The sequence below is a fragment of the Zonotrichia leucophrys genome, chromosome 4 (assembly GCF_028769735.1).
Source record: "Zonotrichia leucophrys gambelii isolate GWCS_2022_RI chromosome 4, RI_Zleu_2.0, whole genome shotgun sequence".
Taxonomy (NCBI): Eukaryota; Metazoa; Chordata; class Aves; order Passeriformes; family Passerellidae; genus Zonotrichia; species Zonotrichia leucophrys.
In genome coordinates, this window is record NC_088173.1 from 58,825,963 (window position 1) to 58,844,319 (window position 18,357).

The 18,357-nt window shown below is 36.7% G+C and overlaps 1 protein-coding gene across 7 annotated transcripts in view; it reads left to right on the plus strand.

Annotated features, from left to right (window-relative positions):
• The window catches only part of SLIT2 (slit guidance ligand 2), a 257,508-nt gene that overhangs the window by 188,383 nt on the left and 50,768 nt on the right, over positions 1 to 18,357 (plus strand). For all 7 annotated transcript variants that reach the window (XM_064711856.1, XM_064711858.1, XM_064711857.1 and 4 more), the window contains 6 exons: positions 3,322 to 3,472; positions 9,095 to 9,169; positions 13,601 to 13,744; positions 15,298 to 15,441; positions 16,577 to 16,743; positions 17,519 to 17,651. In XM_064711856.1, the coding sequence (XP_064567926.1) occupies positions 3,322 to 3,472; positions 9,095 to 9,169; positions 13,601 to 13,744; positions 15,298 to 15,441; positions 16,577 to 16,743; positions 17,519 to 17,651 (814 nt within the window). The remainder of the gene's footprint in view (positions 1 to 3,321; positions 3,473 to 9,094; positions 9,170 to 13,600; positions 13,745 to 15,297; positions 15,442 to 16,576; positions 16,744 to 17,518; positions 17,652 to 18,357) is intronic.

Here is an 18,357-nt window from a genome sequence, read left to right on the forward strand (position 1 = left end):
TTTTTCTGTCTCACAGATTTGCACACAACCTACCAAAACTATACCTATATTTATATTTAGAAGGTTGCACCTGCTAGTTCATATTTTAACTGACACTTTTACTTACCTTGTACCTTGCCTTTCTGCTGCTACTGTTTTTAAAATGTAGCTTCTGAGCTGCTTTTAAACACAGGAATCCATACTGCCATCAAAGAGCTAGCACAACTCTAAACATTCTACAAACGAACGTTTCCTTGCCTTGCTTTCCTGCTCTACGCTGGCTGCATCTGCTGCTTGCTCACCCTCCTTTTGTTTAGGAAATCACAGTGGAATGCTTGGAAAAGAAAGCTGATATTCTTAATTAGGGACATTCTGTGGTCACATGCATACAGTGAATCAGAAATGCTTCCCATTAAAGAAAATATGACTTTCAAGTTGGAGTGAAAAAGTAATTTACACACAGCTTTAAGCTACAATAGGTCTATGATACTTTTACAAAAGATTTACCAATGTTGGCCCTAGCTCTTTGAAATATGGATCTTTCTTCTTTTACCTTGCTTGTCAGTGTGTGCACTGTTTTCTTAATAGAAAAAAAAAATTATTCACTCACATTTTTTTCATAACACATTATAAATAACAAAATAAACAAGGGAATAATGCATCTATTGATGAGTTACAGTATGTGTTTTGCAATCAGGATTTTCTGCCATGGTTTAATATCTAGAAAAATATCTACAGTAATTGATTAGGACACCAGTGTACTCCTTCTTTAAAGTACCACAGGTATATCATCATTCTGCAGTCATCTTAATTGTTTTCTCTTCAGCTGGTATGTTTAGCTCTCCTCCAAATGCTGTGTGATGTAACACTTAAATTTGCTGCAGTCATGTGAAGTTCTTCAGGCCCTTATACTAATACATTGTTTTGAATATAAAGTAAAGAAAATATGAAATACAAAATAAGGCCACAATTTGTCAGCACTAGCATCCACAAAAATGTGTTAAAGCAGCATAAAGCAGGAGAATTCAATTTCATGAACCTGTAGTTACCACTCCATTCCTTAGTGTGTAGTACAGCTGTATTCCTGCCACAGACTGATGTCTACTCAACCTCGCCAGCACAACTTTTGCTTGTGAGTTAGAAACGTTTTCCTGCCTGCAAATGTCTTCACAGCCTGGTTATTACATGGCCACTCATGCAGTTTAGGCTTATTTACATACCCTTTAAAAAAATGCTATTCCTGAGGGAGGGTGGGATGGAGGGAAGAAGGAAAATAATTAAATTTTAAAGAATGGGCTATATACATGCTTCTCTGTTGCTTTCTCTTTCTATCAGGTTATCAGGGAGATGCTACCTAGAAGTATTTTAGTTGTTGAAGGCATTGTCCCTGAATATTTAATTGTTTAAACTGCTAATAGTGATGTACTGTGGATGCAGGAGGAAACAAACAAAACTTATTTTTAGACTCGTTTATTGGGTATTTAAAAGTGCTAAAAACCACTTCTTTATACTTAAGTGGATACTATAACATAATCTTAGCATTTCTTTAAACACGTAAACATTTTTAGTATTTGTTTTAAATCTGTCATTTGGAGATGTTGCTCCACAGACACTATGAAGTCCTAGTAAAATTTCAATATGGCAATTTGGAAGACTAAAGGTTTGCAGGTATTAAATCATTTATTTGAAAAATTATCATTTATCTGCTACCTCATAAAAGTACCCTGTAGTATTTCAGCATATGGATTACTAAAACATTTACAAGTGGTAGATAACATAGTATCTGATGACTGTTGGGTTTTTTCCCCCTCCAGAGAGCAGTCTGTTTCTCCTTTATTTGTTTGGTTTATTAAGGATTTAAGTGGTATAGCATGTATGAGGCTTGGTGATCCTTGTGGGTCTTTTCCAACTCAGAATATTCTGTAACTCCTATATACATTCAGGGAGCAGCTTTTAAAGAACATATACAAAATAGTGAAGAATAATTCATGGGAGGCATGATCATCACCCTAGATGAAATCTGTAATAAACCCCAATCTTATCTTCATTTTTAATGCTACTCAAAATGAATTATTCTTTCTTTCTGCTGAGGACAATGGCCCTAGCACCATCTTCTAATCAAACAAAAGTTAAGTAGAGAACATGAGAGCTCAGTTCATGTTTTTGTCTTAATTGGCATTACTCTGTCTTTCTTTCCTTCTTGGCTATCTTTACTTTTTCAGGAGTTCACCATTTTGGCTGTAAGTAAAGTTCAGTGTCTGAACTAAATCACAGTGTACCTCCCAGCCCTGATGCACCTTCTGCTAGTCTCAGTCTTTTCACCTTTGTCCAAGAAGAACCCACAGGTCTTTTTGGCTTCTCTTTGTTTTCTTTGTCACCCACCCTCAGTTCCTTACCAGGTGTTTTTTCCTGATATGTTTAGGATGTTTTCTTTGACTGACTCTGGGAAATGGTGGAGGAAACTTTCAATGTGGTTCTTTTTTTTCCCTTTTTTTTTTTTTACTTTTTGTATATATATTGTATTTTTATTTAATCTGTGGCACTGGACATTCAGTAGTAAGAATGCCATGTCATGTAAGCAAGTATTAAACTTCAAATGCTTCTGTAATTTATACCTACTCCTTCCTCTTTTCCCTTGCTCTTATCCTTGGCCTAATGGATGCAGTTTTGATAACGTAGCGAGATTTTCTGTTGTGCTTGATCTAACCATGTGGTTGTGAGGTATGAGTAAAACATGGTTCTGTCAAGCACCATGGAACGTCACGCAGCTTTCTACAGCATGGCAAGCTGCTGAGGCTTAAGTCAGGATCACACATTTTTTAAATTAAAGCTGAAAACAGGGCTTTCAACTTATTTGTTGAGATGATGTGGAGTATCGGGACTATAAAAACAAAAAAATCACAGAGGTTAATGAAGTCCAGTCAACAATACAAATTTGTAACCAGAGAAAGAGAAAAGGTGGCATTCAGGATCTATTTATTCTTGATACAGAGAAAGAAAACAAATTCTAAAACAAACAGTGGCATTTGTTTGATTAGCTATAAACAAGGCTAGATTGGCTGACAACATAATCAGCAGAAAGTACAGCTGTGAAAAGCTCAAGTTAATGTTATCCTGCTATGTGAAGTTGGTCTCAGTTTCTTTTTCCAGCATATCTTAAGTCCCTATATTTAACCCTCTCTTGAAGCCCTTGTGTCTGTTCAGTATCACAGAATTTATCATGCATTTCCCAAGTTGCCCACCCGTTATCTGCATTGCAGACGTCTTTTCAACCCTCTTACAAGAAGAAATTCTTATACTTTATTGACTTAGCTTCTGTGTTTTGACTTGAATCTTCTACAGGCACTGAAGATTACAGATCCAAATTAAGTGGAGACTGCTTTGCAGATTTGGCTTGCCCTGAGAAATGTCGCTGTGAAGGAACCACAGTGGACTGCTCCAATCAGAAACTCAACAAAATTCCTGATCACATTCCCCAGTACACAGCAGAGCTGTAAGTTAAACCCATAATAAAGCATTGTTTACTTATGGAGAAAGACTAAAGTTTTTAAATATGAAACCACAGCTTTAGTTTTTTAAACAGCAAAGATTGAAAGTAACCTCTGTGGTGCACTTTGAAGGCTTAAATATTCATAAAAGTTATTTATGCATTATTTCAATATCATGTGACCCTAAAAACCCATGATAAAGAAATAAAATAACTAGTCTATGTTTCTATATCTTCAGGACCTGAGCAATCCACTTGGATTTTTTGAAAGGTAGTGGGGTTTATTTTGATTTTAACTTTTAACTGCAGGAGAAAGTAGGGCATCCAGTAACCAGAGAGGTCTGTCTTAAAAAGTGCTACCTAGATGTTTAAACAGACAGAGATGATTCTTTTTATGCAAAGCATACGTTATGTTTGTTGGGCAGGAGACCAGAGGAAGATAAAACAGACAAACAGATCAGAGTTAAGAAGATGAGATAATAGTATAATGAATAGAGGTGGGGGGAGAAGGACTCAGAGATTATTACTTGCTTAATAAGTGCCATATGGGAATTATTTGTAAGCATTACAACTGAAGTAATCTTCAAGGAGGGAGTGAAAGATAAAATTAAGACAGCTTTACAAGACTTCTCCATGTGCAAAGAATAGTATAAAAGGGAATGCAGAGGTGGTTGAAGGATTGGCAGAAAGGTAGATGAAAGTGACTGTCATTGCTGAGCAAAGGTGGAAGGAAATAGCTGTTTTCCTAGGAGATTCAGTTTAAAGAACAAGGCAAAATGTTGAGGGACAAAAAAAAGGGACTTTGATTTGACATAGTAAAGCAGTGTAGAGATGTGGAGACAAGATTATTGTGATCAAGTTGTCACCTGCAGGAGTGAGATGAGCATCAGGATGGCACACCTCTTAAAAGAGCAGTCCACAGCTGTCAGCAAAGAAACACTATGGCAATCAGATATGAAATAGTGAGACTATTGTTAAGTATTTGAATATCTGGACAGGAAAAGAGATTTAAAACTGAAATATTTTTGAAACACAAATGGAGACTTTTTTCTGTCTCTAATCTGGGAGATGGAGTTGAACTTAGTATTACCATTTTCTGTGTTGGTTTTGGCTGGGGTAGAGTTAATTCCCTTCACAGTGGATAGTACGGGCTTATGATTTGGAATTGTGCTGAAGAGAGGGTTGATAATATGGAGATGTTTTGGTTCTTGCTGAGCAGGATTTACACAGAGCCAAGGCCTTTTCTGCTTTTTGTACTGCCGTGCTGGCAAGGAAGCTGGGGGTGCATGGGAGGTTGGGAGGAGACACAGCCAGGACAGGTGACCCAAACTGACCAAAGGGATATTCCAGACCATGTGAATTGTGCTCAGTATATAAAGGGGAGGAAGAAGGAGTAAGAGTGGGGCATTTGGAATGATAGGGTTTGTCTTTTCAAGACACTGGTACAATTGAAGGAGCCCTGCTCTCCTGGGGATGGCTGAACACCTGCCTGCCCATGGAGAGCAGTGAATTAATTTCTTGTGTTTCTTTACTCAGGTGCTTGGCTTTTTACTTGCCTATTAAACTGTATTTATCTCTACTTATGAGTTTTCCAGCTTTTACCCTTCTGATTCTCTCCCCAGTCCTGATGGTGGAGCAGAGAGCAAATGGCTGTGTTGGACGTGGTGTCTTGCTGGGCTTAAAGCACAACATGTTCCTATTAGAAATCTGAAAATTGCAATCAGAGAAAAAAGAAAGGATACAGTCTTATGTGAAGGGAGATAGAATTCAGTGGAGAAATACGTTTTATGTTATCCGATATGTTGAGATACAGTTGTTTAATTTAAGAATAAAAGCTGATGGAATAAGTAACAGATTAAAGTGTGGGAAGAAATCATCAAGTAGTGGTTGTATAAATGAAGTTACTGAACCAAGAAAAGAGGAATGGAGTTGTTGACATTATTAAGCATGCATTACTTTGATATTTAGGAGGAATCATGTTTAATTGTCTCTTCTGTGAAGAAATTATAATTTTAATTTAGCATTTTAATTGTTTTTTAGATTAATATTTTGCATGTGGAAGATATACTGTCAGGTGTTTTCTTTCTATAATTATGGTTCCTACATGTTAAATTCAGGAGGAATAATGAAATAATCAAGCTTCATCTACTCTATGTCCTAAACACTCAAATTTCAGTTGACAAAAATTTTTTTTACTAAATACAAGGTTACAGCACTTCTTTCAGAAAATATCCAGTCTTATTTGAAAGTGTTAGTGGATTAAAAAATCCACCGTTCACTTGAGACTGTGACTGAATTTATTTTCTTTCACTTCTGTTAATTTTTTTTTTATGGGAACTTTTAGTTTTAGATGTACTCTACCTCTCTTCAGTTTCCATCACTGCTTCCTTTATATTTTTTTTTTTTTGCATTAAAGACCCCTTTACTTTCCAGCACTCTATCCAAGATTGTGCTTAACTGTAACAAAGTTATTATTCAGCCTTCTACTTGATAGGCTGTACAGATTGTTCTTCAAGTCATTTGATGTAATAAAAATTTCAACAGTCTTGCAAATATTCTAGAGAGGATAGAGAAATTACTTCTTCATTTTTTTTAATCCTGCTAAAAATCCATTTGCTCCAGCCAAATACATTATTTTGGGTTTTGCCTCACTGATACAAAAGTTATAGCTCTTCCTTTTGTTTCCTCCTGTCCTGGTCTTTGATGCACTTTGTTGTTCATCTTGGGACTTCCCAGTCTAGCTCTAGGACCATTCTTTGATTTCCAGTTTGCCTATTTACCGGCATGTATGAGAATAACAATAATACCACTGGGAAAAAACCCTGTTTCCTCCAAGTAGCTGTTTTGTTTTTTTGGGTTTTTTTTGGGTTTTGTTTTTTTTTTTTTATCAGAAAATATTAATAGAGTTCAATTCAGCTACTTAATTGTAAAAGTTAAAAAAATTATACCTAAACCAACTAACTGCTATTCTAACTTCCCTTTTTGTCCCTTGCTCACTGTCTTCCAGAGAAACATTGTATGATCTGTCTAATCTGACAGTAAAGTATTTGATATAAAGTACAAGTCTGTAATTGCACCCCAAAAATAAAATATTTTTCAGGTAGCTTTCTAAAATGTAGGAAAATGCAGGAAGCATTTCAGAAATCACTCAAAATGAAGTCCCCAGGAGAAATGCTAAATAAAAAATAATTTCAGTCTTATATGCTGAATTTTTGTAACGATTTTGCAATAGATGATCACCTAACAAGGTAGTTTTAGAAAGCACAGCTATCACTGCAGTATATAAGCTTCAAGGGAGGTTCAACTATTTTTCAAAAACATGCAATATCTTAGCCATTGTGTTACTAAAACAACAAAAAGCATCAAATAATCCAGACAAACAGAATATGTAGACATTAAGATCAAATGCTTCTGTTTATTTTTGAGTTTGAGAAGGGTATTTCAGTACTTTATTTGAATAAACCAGGTAAAAGTAATTTTAAGATCATTTTCTTGATCTAGTGATGGGTGATAACTACAGTTGCTGTCTTCACCAGTGAAGAGCACTGGGCTCAAAAAATAATATTAAGATACAGAATGGAGATCCCACCACATCTGTAAACTTTCCAGTTATCTGTAATAATTTTGATTCAATTGTGTATAGACTAATTTAAGTAAAATAAATTCAATTTAAATAAAATAAAATTAAAATTCTACTTATGAAATTAGATAGAACTACAAGATTGAGACATAAACAGCAAATAGGTCAAGAAAAAAGAGTCTTGTTATCATACATATTAAAGATGAAGGAGTGCTATTGAGCACCAATGCAAATTTCATTTCAGGATATATGTATAGGAATGTAGAATGTGGATTATAGGAAATAATTATTGTACTGTGCATAGCAATAGTAAAGGATCAGCTGGAATACTGTTTTCAAGACTTCATTTTTCAAGATGGATATAATTGCTCTGAAAAAATTCAAGGAGAACACGAATCGTAGAAAAGAAGACGGGAAGGGTTGAAGGCATTTGTGTGAAAGAAACTTGAGGGAGAGACAAAGTAAATTACTTCTAATTGGTAAAAGATTGTTGCAAAGGATAAATGATCAAATTATTTGCATTTTTCGATGCGGTTAGAAATGTTTGCAGTAGAGCAAGTAAGTATTATTGAAATCAGTTAATGTTTTCATTATCAAGTCATTCTAGATGGTATAGCACTTGAAAAGTATTTGAAGATGTCAGCATTTATAGAATAGTCAGTGGTTCTTTTGTTGATAGGGTAAAGAAAAGTCTGTTTAGAGTGAAGAAATAACTTGAGTAATTTGCAATGTGCAAGAGTATTTCATATGGTCCCCCTAAAAATCACATTAAGTCTGATTTTTAGAGGTGATAGCATCTTCTGAAATTCATGTTCCTTGTAGTTTAGTGTGATATATGAATGTTTTGTGTATATCCAAAAAACTTCTGTCTTCTTTCTGCTTGGTTCCATGCTGAAACTGTTGTACTACCATACCTTCAGATTTACAACCTTCATTTCCCTTCTGGCTATCAATGAGAATGAACAGAAGGGAAGGATGAACAAACAGCTTTCTTTAATTTTCTAGTTGTTTTTTTTCTAAACTTGTCTTGCAATAAGGCAATTCTGAAAAGCATTCTGGGTTTAGAATTCTGCTGAATTTCATTTCGCAGTGATCTTGTCAGTTCTATCTTCTCCTTCCTATTTAAGATTTCTAAAGAAATGCTGGACAGACTCCCTTCCTTAATAATATAGCTCTATTAGAGCATATAAAGGATCTGAGACTCATAATTTCCGTTTTCATTTCCAGAGAGGAAGTAAGGAGTACTGGGTCAATGCAGGTATTGTTTGAAATGTAGATGGTCCCCTAACCTAGCTGCTGTTAAAGGTATACTGTACTGTAAGCCTTGATACCTGTGCAGGAGAGAGAAATGCCCAGCTAGTTTTTGTCACTCTTTGCATTCCTTCTTATAGGGTTACAAGTCAGCATTTAATGCTGCCTTAAGCAATATATGTGTGCCAGCTGTAGTGGTATGAAGATAAATCATGGTGAGGGAAGTGTTTTTTAAATTCATGGGAAGACCTATGCGGTGGGTTTCATTCCCTACTCAAAAGAAGAGTAATTCCTTCATTCTTGTAAATAGTGTTCTGTGAGTACCTCCAGATGTCTGGCAGACTCCACCTGATATCCTTTTAAAGAACAGAAGACTAATCTTCAGTGGTTTATATGTCCTTCTAAAGACTTTTATTTATAAGTTGCCATGGAATCCTCCCTTAGTTACGTTTTTGTTTGAAAAATTAAAAACACATCTCCTATTCCTTTTCAGCTTTAGCTGTGTAAACTTTAGTGATCAAGTTTTGAAAATGTCTTATGTATGCCTAAGTTTAACTAACGAAAGTGTTCATTCCCAGGAATGAGAATGTTCATTCACAGGAATTATCAAAATTAGGAATGTAACTATATAAGGAATTGTTCTGCAGCTACCAGTTAAATGTCAGATTTAAATATCAGATGTTCAGGGAAACCAGACTGAAAAGTTCACATAATGTGGAACATTTTGTATCAATCCCTGTCCTGGGGTGACAATCCCTGAACAATTTTTTCTGAAATTGATGTAATTTTTTTTTTAGGCGACTAAATAACAATGAATTTTCAGTCCTGGAAGCTACTGGAATCTTTAAGAAACTTCCTCAGCTGCGTAAAATGTAAGTGCAAATTCAATGACCTTGTCTATTCAGATAGTGTATTAGCTCCTTGCTGTGACTCTCCACCTTTCTTAGTTCTAATCTACAAAAGATTCAGTTTATTCCAATCAAAAATCAAGAATGGGTTTAAATTAATCCCTGAGGTAGGTCAGAGTTGGCAGCTCTCCTGTGTGGGGCTTGGCACTGCCAGCAGCCACTTCCCATGGTGTACAGCCCCAGCACCTTCACAGCAGCATCCAGCCAGCTGGTCTCTTATGCAGCCACAGCAGGGAGCTCACAGTATAAGCTGCTTAGAAGAGATTCCAGTAATCTTTTGTAACTTCCTGTATTACTCTCCAACCAGACAGTTTTGCCTCTTTCAGCACATTAGGGACATGCCATTGATTCTGTGCTTCATTAAACGGTCATTAGGTGAGGGGAATATCAAAATTTAAATGACTGAGAAAAAGAGGTTTGATAGGTCATCCATGTAAGCCCATGTTAACAGTTAATGTTCTAAGAGTAGTTTATAATCTTACCAATTGCAAGTTGCTAAAAATAAAACTATGAGAAGCTTTTCTTTAGCTTATGTAAAAGACACATTTGAAGGTAGATAATTTAGTTAGACTTTGTGAATCTGTGCTCAATCATTTCAGGATTAAACCAAACATAAATAGTACTGAAGAAGCATGCAAGTAAAAACAGATTAGTAGTCAGCTTGAGACTACCATACAGATCAGTATTAGTGATCAAAATCTTAAGGGAGCAATAGTATTGCTTCAACTATTGTTAGCCTTAACCAGATCCTTGATGGTGTGATCACAATTAGTTAAATATTTATTACTAATTTTTTTCGATTGAAATATTTTTAAAACCCCAACAATGTAAAATTTACTTGCCTTTGACCTCTCTACCTTACCACTTTGAACTGGGCTGCGGTACTTAGAAAAAGAATGGAGCAATATCTGGCACAACAGTGTTCTGGTGCTATGCAGTAGATACCCTGTTTTCCTCAATCTTCAAGAATCTCAGATTAGCACTTTTTACAGCTACAGTATACTTTGGAAATATCAAGTATCAGTATGAAGCATCGGTGGGATAAGGGAAGGGCTGTGGATCATTTATTAGGACTTCTGTAAAGCCTTTGACATGGGCCCCCGCAGCATCCTTCTCTCTAAACTGGGGAGAGATGGGTTTGGTGGGTGGACTTAGATGGATAAGAAATTGTTTGGACAGCAGCATCCAGAGGGTGCTGTCAGTGGCTCAGAGTCCCAAAGACATCAATGACAAATGGTGTCCCTTAAGGACCTATATTAAAGTCCTCATCAATATATAGTGAAAGTTGTCCCTGCCTACAGCAGAGGAATTGGAACTAGATAATATTTAGGATCTTTTGCAACCCAAGACATTCTATGATTTCAGAATTCTATGAAATAAATAAACTGCTTGATGTGCCATACATACACATGCATACACACGCATTTATACATATATCAGATTTTCATATTTAACAATATTTATTTTAAATTGAAGATATGTTCAAGACAAAAGGGAAAAAAAAGGATGAATATTAATCAGTCTTGATGTAGCTGTCTGTTGAAACTCCCAAAGGTTTTAAAATCTGGTTAATTGAAAAGGCAAAAAATGAAAAAAATATTAATAAAGAGTGAACTATTTTGATAATACTGCTCCATAACTTCCTAATACAGTTATCAGTTGTTGCAATATTCTTCCATTGAGAGAATAATAGAGTGACTGCTTAAGCATCACTGGAAGGAAGTGAAGTACTGATGTTGCAGAGACACCAATATGAGTGAATTCTGTATTTCTGTGAAGCTCATATTTCTTCTGGAGGTTCAAAATAGGTGCAAAGATCTTTCTGCACAGATGACATTGAAAAATTGAGGCCTGAATGTTTCATTGATTTGACGCTTCATCAGTAATAAAGCATGTGTATGCACTGCAACATTGATTAGCTATGCAACATTAATCTTTAAAATATCTATGAGAAGTGGGTGAAGTAGTATCCATGTTACAGCAAGAGCAAAAAGGTTTTAGGAAACTGAGGGCTTGACATTGACAAGCCATCTGAGATTAAAAATCATGAGTTTCTTGCTTCCAGTCTTCCACAGCACCTTGCAGACTGAACAGCTCCACTGTGAAACTAAATGAAAGCCTTAATTGTGGATGTTGTCTACTTAGACTTTAGTTAAGCCTTTGGCACCATTTCCCACAGCATTCTCCTGGATAAACTGGCTGTTCATGGCTTGGACAGACATATACTTCACTGGGTAAAAGTATGGCTGGATGGCTGGGCCCAGAGGGTGGTGAATGAAGTTAAATCCAGTTGGTAGACAGTCACAAATGGTGTTCCCTAGGGCTCCGTTTCAGTTGTGTTTAATACTTGTGTTGATAATTTGGATGAGAGGATTAAATTCACTCTCCACAAATTTGCAAATGACACCATGTTGGGTGGGAGTGTTCATCTGCTGGAGGGTAAGTAGGCTCTAAAGAGGGATCTGGACTGGCTGGATAGACAGGCCAAGGCCAATGGTATGAGATTCAGCAAGTCCAAGTGCCAGGGCCTACACTGACATAACATCCCCAGGCAGTGCTCAGACTTGGGGAAGAATGGCTGGAAAGCTGCCCAGCAGAAGAGGATCTGGGGATGCCGGTAAACAGCCAGGTGAACATGAGCCAGCATGTGCCCAGGTGGCCGAGAAAAGAAATGGTACCTGGCCTGTATCAGCAATAGAGTGGCCAGCAGGACCAGGGCAGTGCTTGTCCCTCAGTGCTTGCCATTGGTGAGGGCACAACTTGAGTAGTTTGTTTCAGTTATGGATTCCTCTCTACCAAAAAGACATTGGGGTGCTGGAAAGAGTCCAGAGAAGGGTAACAAAGCTGCTGGAGGGTATGGAGCCCAAGTGTGATGAGGAGCAGCTAAGGAAATGGGTTGTTTAGCCTGGAGAAATGGAAGTTCAGTAGGGACCTTATCGCTCTTTACACATACCTGAACAGAGATTGTAGTGAGGTAGGGGTTGTCCTTTTTGCCCAGGTGACAAGTGACAAGATGAGAGGAAATGATATCAAATCACAGCAGAGGAGGTTTAGTTTGGTTTCTCCATGGTTGTCAAGCAGCGGAACAGGTCACCAAGGGAAGTGGTGGTGTTGCCACTGGAGAAATTTAAAAGGCTTACGGATACGTTTTTGTAATGGACTTTGCAGTACTGGATTAGATGCTTGGATTTGATGATATTAAAGGTCCTATCCCACCTAACTGATGAGATATTGTATACTTCATCACAGGCAAGGTGTAGGTTACATTTCAGCTAGTCTAGAGAGAGGAGTCAGCCCTGAAGATTAAGCCACAACTTCCTGGGTTTTTTTCCTTAACAAATATCTTTCTTGTTTTGAAAGAATTAAACACCGTTCTAGAAGTTGCATCAAATAATATTTGATTTTCTTCCCAACACCTTTAATTCCATCAAATAGTCTTCAGCTTTACTTCCATTCACTTTGTCTCAGAGTTTTTAAGATCCTTTTAAAAATCAGTAGTGTATTATACCACTGTTTAATGTGTAGCTGTGTACTTCTGTAATATGTGTAAATAATTATATGAAACAAACAAAACAAAAGGGCACTATTATGAAAATATTTAAGAAAATGTGTGCTGTTGCATATGTTTGCTTTTATGTATATATAGTACAGATACTACACATTTGGGATGTAATTTCCATATTTCAACTAAAATTGTAAACACTAAGTATTTTGGCAATATTTTAGGTCATTTTCCCCACATTTTGATCCACTTTGCAGGCAAATTGCAGATACATGCAATTATGTTGCTTATAAACTCTCCTCTCTAGCTAATGTCATAAATTATTAACATTTCATGTACTGTTTATATTCACACATTTCCTTTACATATGTTTCTGTTTATACTGTTTTCTTATATTTTTCTATCAAGATACTATAAATCAGAGGTTAGCTGTGCTGTACTCATACAGTATAATTTTGTTATTAATTCATCTAAAAATGCTTCAAAGTCTGGAATGCTGAAAAAATATTGTTACTGATAAGATTCAAAATTAGGAAAATATGTTCTTATGTGGCAGCAGAATAGTTTGGGTAATTGCCACTATTTAAAAACCATCTTCCAAAGATTACTTTAAAAATCTTTGCTTCCTTAATTAGAAGGGCATTGATTTTTTTTTTTTTTTACTGGTTTGAAGTTGAATGATGTATTTATATTTTGTTCTTTTACACAACAACTTGGCTATTGCATCAAGATTACATTTGATGATTTCGGAAATCTTTTCCAAGCTTAGTGGAAAACTAAGATTCTAAGTCTTTCTTGGAATTTATTCAGACTGCAGCATTTAGCAGTTAATTTAGGACACTTATAAAAGAAAATCCTCTCAGTTCTTGTCTGTTTGTGTTAATGTGTAATAGAAACCTGAGCAATAACAAGATTACAGATATAGAAGAAGGAGCATTTGATGGAGCCTCTGGTGTGAATGAACTATTGCTTACAAGCAATCGCTTGGAAAGTGTTCAACACAAAATGTTCAAAGGACTAGAAAGTCTCAAAACACTGTAAGTATATTTATTTGTGTGATTTTATTCTCCTTTTCTCACAGGTATTTTTGAGAATAATGTTGTATCTGTCCTAAAAAAATTATTTTGGAGAATTAGTTATGGATATTTCAAGCATATTTTGGGTTTTATTCCTATTTTACTAGAAGCTATACATTATACTAATTTATTAGTTATTAATTATGGGTATACTGGGTCCTCTAAATCAGTGAAGCAGTTGACAATGGGTAAACATCCAGCTTCAGAAATGGAAATGGAAATAATCATCAGAGTAACAGAATTTTGCATGGGAATTACACATTTTACGTAATGGAGTCTGATTCATTTCAACTCAACCATTACTGGGAATTTTGCTGGAGGAAGAAATTGTTCTGGTGTGTATTGAAATGTGGGAAATGATTCTCTCCTAAGTAATCTTTTTGTCATTTCAACAGTGAAGGCAAGATTAAAAGCACTATAGCTTGAACTCATTTCATTCTTTCCATGAAGCAGTTTAGTTCTTTCCACTCAAAAAATATGTTTATAAAATCTGCAGCATCTTGGCCTTCTTCAGAGAGTCTGTCCTTCTGATCTGCAGACCAGAGCCAAGATTAAATAGTCTTTGGGGTTTCAGCTGTCCATAGACATTAGGTATTTTAAATAAATCACGTCTACAATTTCTAACCTTGCAGTTAAAGCTGCTAAAACTGTTTAAAGCAGCTAGTCCTAGACAAGAGCAAGCAGGGAAATTACCATCTTTTGGTGGACAGAGAGGAGAACAACAGACTTCAAAGCTCTTAAGTTTTAGAGAAATTTGAGAGATTTTAGAATAGCTTAGGATTCTGAAACATGTACTGTCTTAGAGTCATGATGAGGAGGAATGCTGATTTCACTTGAATGAAATGCTTTTGAATGCAGTAGAAGTGGTTTCTAGAATCTGTCCTGAGAAAAATGAAGTGAAAGGGACCTCAAGAGGAGGTAAGCTGGTACAAGCCTTTACTCTATATAAATAGCAGTTCTGGAGTCGCTGTCCTTTGAAACATGAAGAGAGGCCTGCTGTGTTTTTTTTGATTTGGGGAATTTCAATCAGTTTCATTTCTTGTCAATTAAAAATTCATAGTTACTGCTGCTGGTATTGAAAGAAAAAGAAAAAAGACCTGAACACTTAGGGGAAACTGGAGCAGATTACCCAGAGAGGTTGTGGGGTCTCATCTGGAGGTACCCAGAAGCCATCTGCATGCAATCCTGAGTAACTCTCTAGGGAAAAGCTCTAGGGAACCCTGCTTGAGCAGGGTTGTACCAGATGATCTCCAGTGGTCCTTTCCAGCCTTACCCATCCTGTGAAACACCCCTTGCGTCTGTGAAAGCTACCCACCCACCCACCTTTGTCTTCCAGCCTGCTCCACACACACTGCACTCAGTCTCTTCAGTGCAGCTCAGGGGTCACTGCACTGTGGTCCCTTCGCTGGCAGCAGCCCCTTTGTGGTCACAGCTCTTGGCCCTCACTCCAGCAGCCACTTCAGCCCTGGTCCCTGCCCAGGCTAAGCTGAAAAATGCTGATCCTTCTTTCTCAGGATGCTGAGGAGCAACAGGGTGAGCTGTGTGGGAAACGACAGCTTCACAGGGCTGAGCTCTGTGCGCCTGCTCTCGCTGTATGACAACCAGATCACCACGGTGGCACCCGGCTCCTTCGACACGCTGCATTCGCTCTCCACTCTGTGAGTCGCGCTCGCCCTTTACCGTAACCACATTTGCATCTCTGACCTCTGAGGGGCATTTCCCTCATAATTTTGATGGGTGATTTCACAGCACTTAGTAAAGTTCAGGGATAAAAGCATTTCAAGGAGGCAGTTTTGAGAAATTCTGTTTTCTGGACCATCTTGGGCACATGAAGAGTATGTTTTCATACTCTCTGATACAGTGTTAGACTGGTTTCCAGAAGTGTCAAAGAATGCAGAAAAAACATCCTGCTCACACCCCTCTTGAAAGCCCACTTATCTAAACCAGGGTAGAAATCCACATTTTGGGTAGGCAGCACACAATCACAGCTGGTTAGATGTGGTCTGTCCTTCTGTCCTGTGCCACCCAATTACTAGCTTCTATTTCCTTGGCCTGCTGAGAATCTTAATTCATATGTGTTTTATAAGGAAGCTTCAGTCTCATTTTCTATAAAAAGAAGCATCCTTTTTTAAATTTGAATGTGATGTGATTTAAGGGAATTTAAAAGAGTAAGCAAAGTGCCAGTCAGTTTCATGAAGAAGTGCTGGTTGTAGGTAGCATCATTCAGGAAAATACTTAATCCCCCTTTTACAAGAGAAGTGACACTTTGCACCCAGTTACTAATTTTGCGTATTAAGGATGACATGTTTATAAATAATGGAGTTGTCAATATGTTTGTGCTGAAGTAAGGAGATGCCAAAAGTACTGAGGCTTTTAGAAGTAAATTCATTTTTGTAACTGGCATGTAATCAGCTTAGCTGTCACTTCGGAAAGGAAATTTATTCTCTGGAGCAAATAAAAGATGGAAATCTTGAGATGATAAATTAATGGAATGCCTGTTGTCAGGTTAAAGCTAATAATGTAAAGTAATCAGCCTCCAACTCTATATGGAATTATTGCATTATTGGTACAGAGTGGCTTGACATGAAGTCAGATCTTGGACAGTTTGAAATTATTTCTAAACAAGTTGTATCAAGCTTCACCACACAGAGCCTAAATTACACCTTTCACCTATGGTTTATGCACATTATTGCTTGAAGAACAGTGTTTAAAGTAAGTTTTTTGAACATAGAAGTAGAATCCTTGGGATGAAAGGATGGTGTCATCTGAGATAAACTTTCCTGTGGTTCTTAGAAACCTCTTGGCCAATCCCTTCAACTGCAACTGCCACCTGGCATGGCTTGGAGACTGGCTGAGGAAGAAACGCATTGTGACAGGGAACCCTCGTTGCCAGAAGCCCTACTTCCTCAAGGAGATTCCCATCCAGGACGTGGCAATTCAGGATTTTACATGTGATGATGGTAAGGAAATTAATTTTTGAACCTTTTATAATTTCAGCTTTCATATAGATAGCTGCATGAATCCCATAGATCCCAAAGTATTGCACTTTAAAGTCCTTCATGCTCAGTTTCTATGTCAGTTTAAAAATTTTCCACTCGATTTTGGATGATCAGCAAGCATGGGCTGTTGTATATATGCCCTCAAAAGTTTTTCTTGCCTATCTTCAGTACTGTAATTAATAATTTACAAATAGTATAAAATAAAATTGATCAAATGTTGTTGTACAGATGAGAATATTTTCAAACACTGAGGCTTGAATCAAGCACACTTACAGGTTACTTGATCAAATAACATGACATGTTATAGCTTGTGGCTTCATTAAGTCTTAATTAAAAGACATGCTGCTATCTTGCATCTCTCATACATACTTCCATTTGCTGCATTACTGGTTTGTCAATTTTCAAGGCTGTATATTTTTTTTAAAAGACCGGTTTTAATACTTTTTTAAGTTTATTGTCTTTCATTTCAGGATTTATTCTTTCTTTAATGATTTTTTTTTTCATATAATAGCATTCTTACCTAGTAAAACAGCATTGTACTACGTGAAGCATCACCTGAAATGTAAATTCTTGGAATGATGATTTGCATAGATGATGTCATTTTTCTTCCTTACCTTGAGATATTATAATGCTGAAATATCAGGTTGTCTTGAAGAAAATCCAGGTGGGCTATTGCTGCTAATACTGAGGAGACATTTATTAGTAATCTTAGTATCTTTTTGTTTTTAATAACCAGGAAATGATGACAATAGCTGTTCTCCCCTGGCCCGCTGCCCTGCAGAATGTACTTGTCTGGACACAGTAGTTCGCTGCAGCAACAAAGGTCTGAAAGCTTTGCCTAAAGGCATCCCAAAAGATGTGACTGAACTGTAAGTGGCATGCTTTTTTTCACTTTTATGAAAATTAATGTCAGATTTTTATTGTCGGTGTCAAGAATGAGGGGAAAAGAAAATGAAGAATTGAATGTAGTAGATGAGTTAAAATTTGTTAATCCACTGGTTTTTAAAGACTTTCACATTATATTGAGAAACGAGAGGTCAAGTTTGAATTAGCAATGCTTTGTAAGTCCCAAACCACTCTTAAGAACTATCTGTTACTGAAAAGCTTTAAAAATATATGTGTATAAAATTGTAATCACTCTCAGATTTTATATCCCCAGCACTGAACCATTGTATAACTGTGCGGATATCATGTTACAGGGGGCTAAATTAAGGGCAGCAGTGAATCTGATTAATCTCTGGTCATTGCTTAGAAAGGAATGAAGTTCAATTACATGAAAAAGGAAAAAGAAAACAGTAACACGAATGTATTCTCACAATGAACTTGTTTTTTATACCTCTTAATCAATACTTTTTACCTCTAAATCAAGCACCTTAATCCTCTAAATCAATGGCCTTCATCTGTGTTGAGGAATTAAAAACACCTAGACAATGGCTTTATCGTACTAAGGTAGTGAAGTAGGAAAGCTGCTCTCCTGGATTTGTTGCATGTCTAATAAGAGTCTTGTGAGTGAAGTGGCTTCTGGTGTTTGTCTTGGCCACAGTGGTCATAAAGTCAAGTTTAAAATCTCTGTCA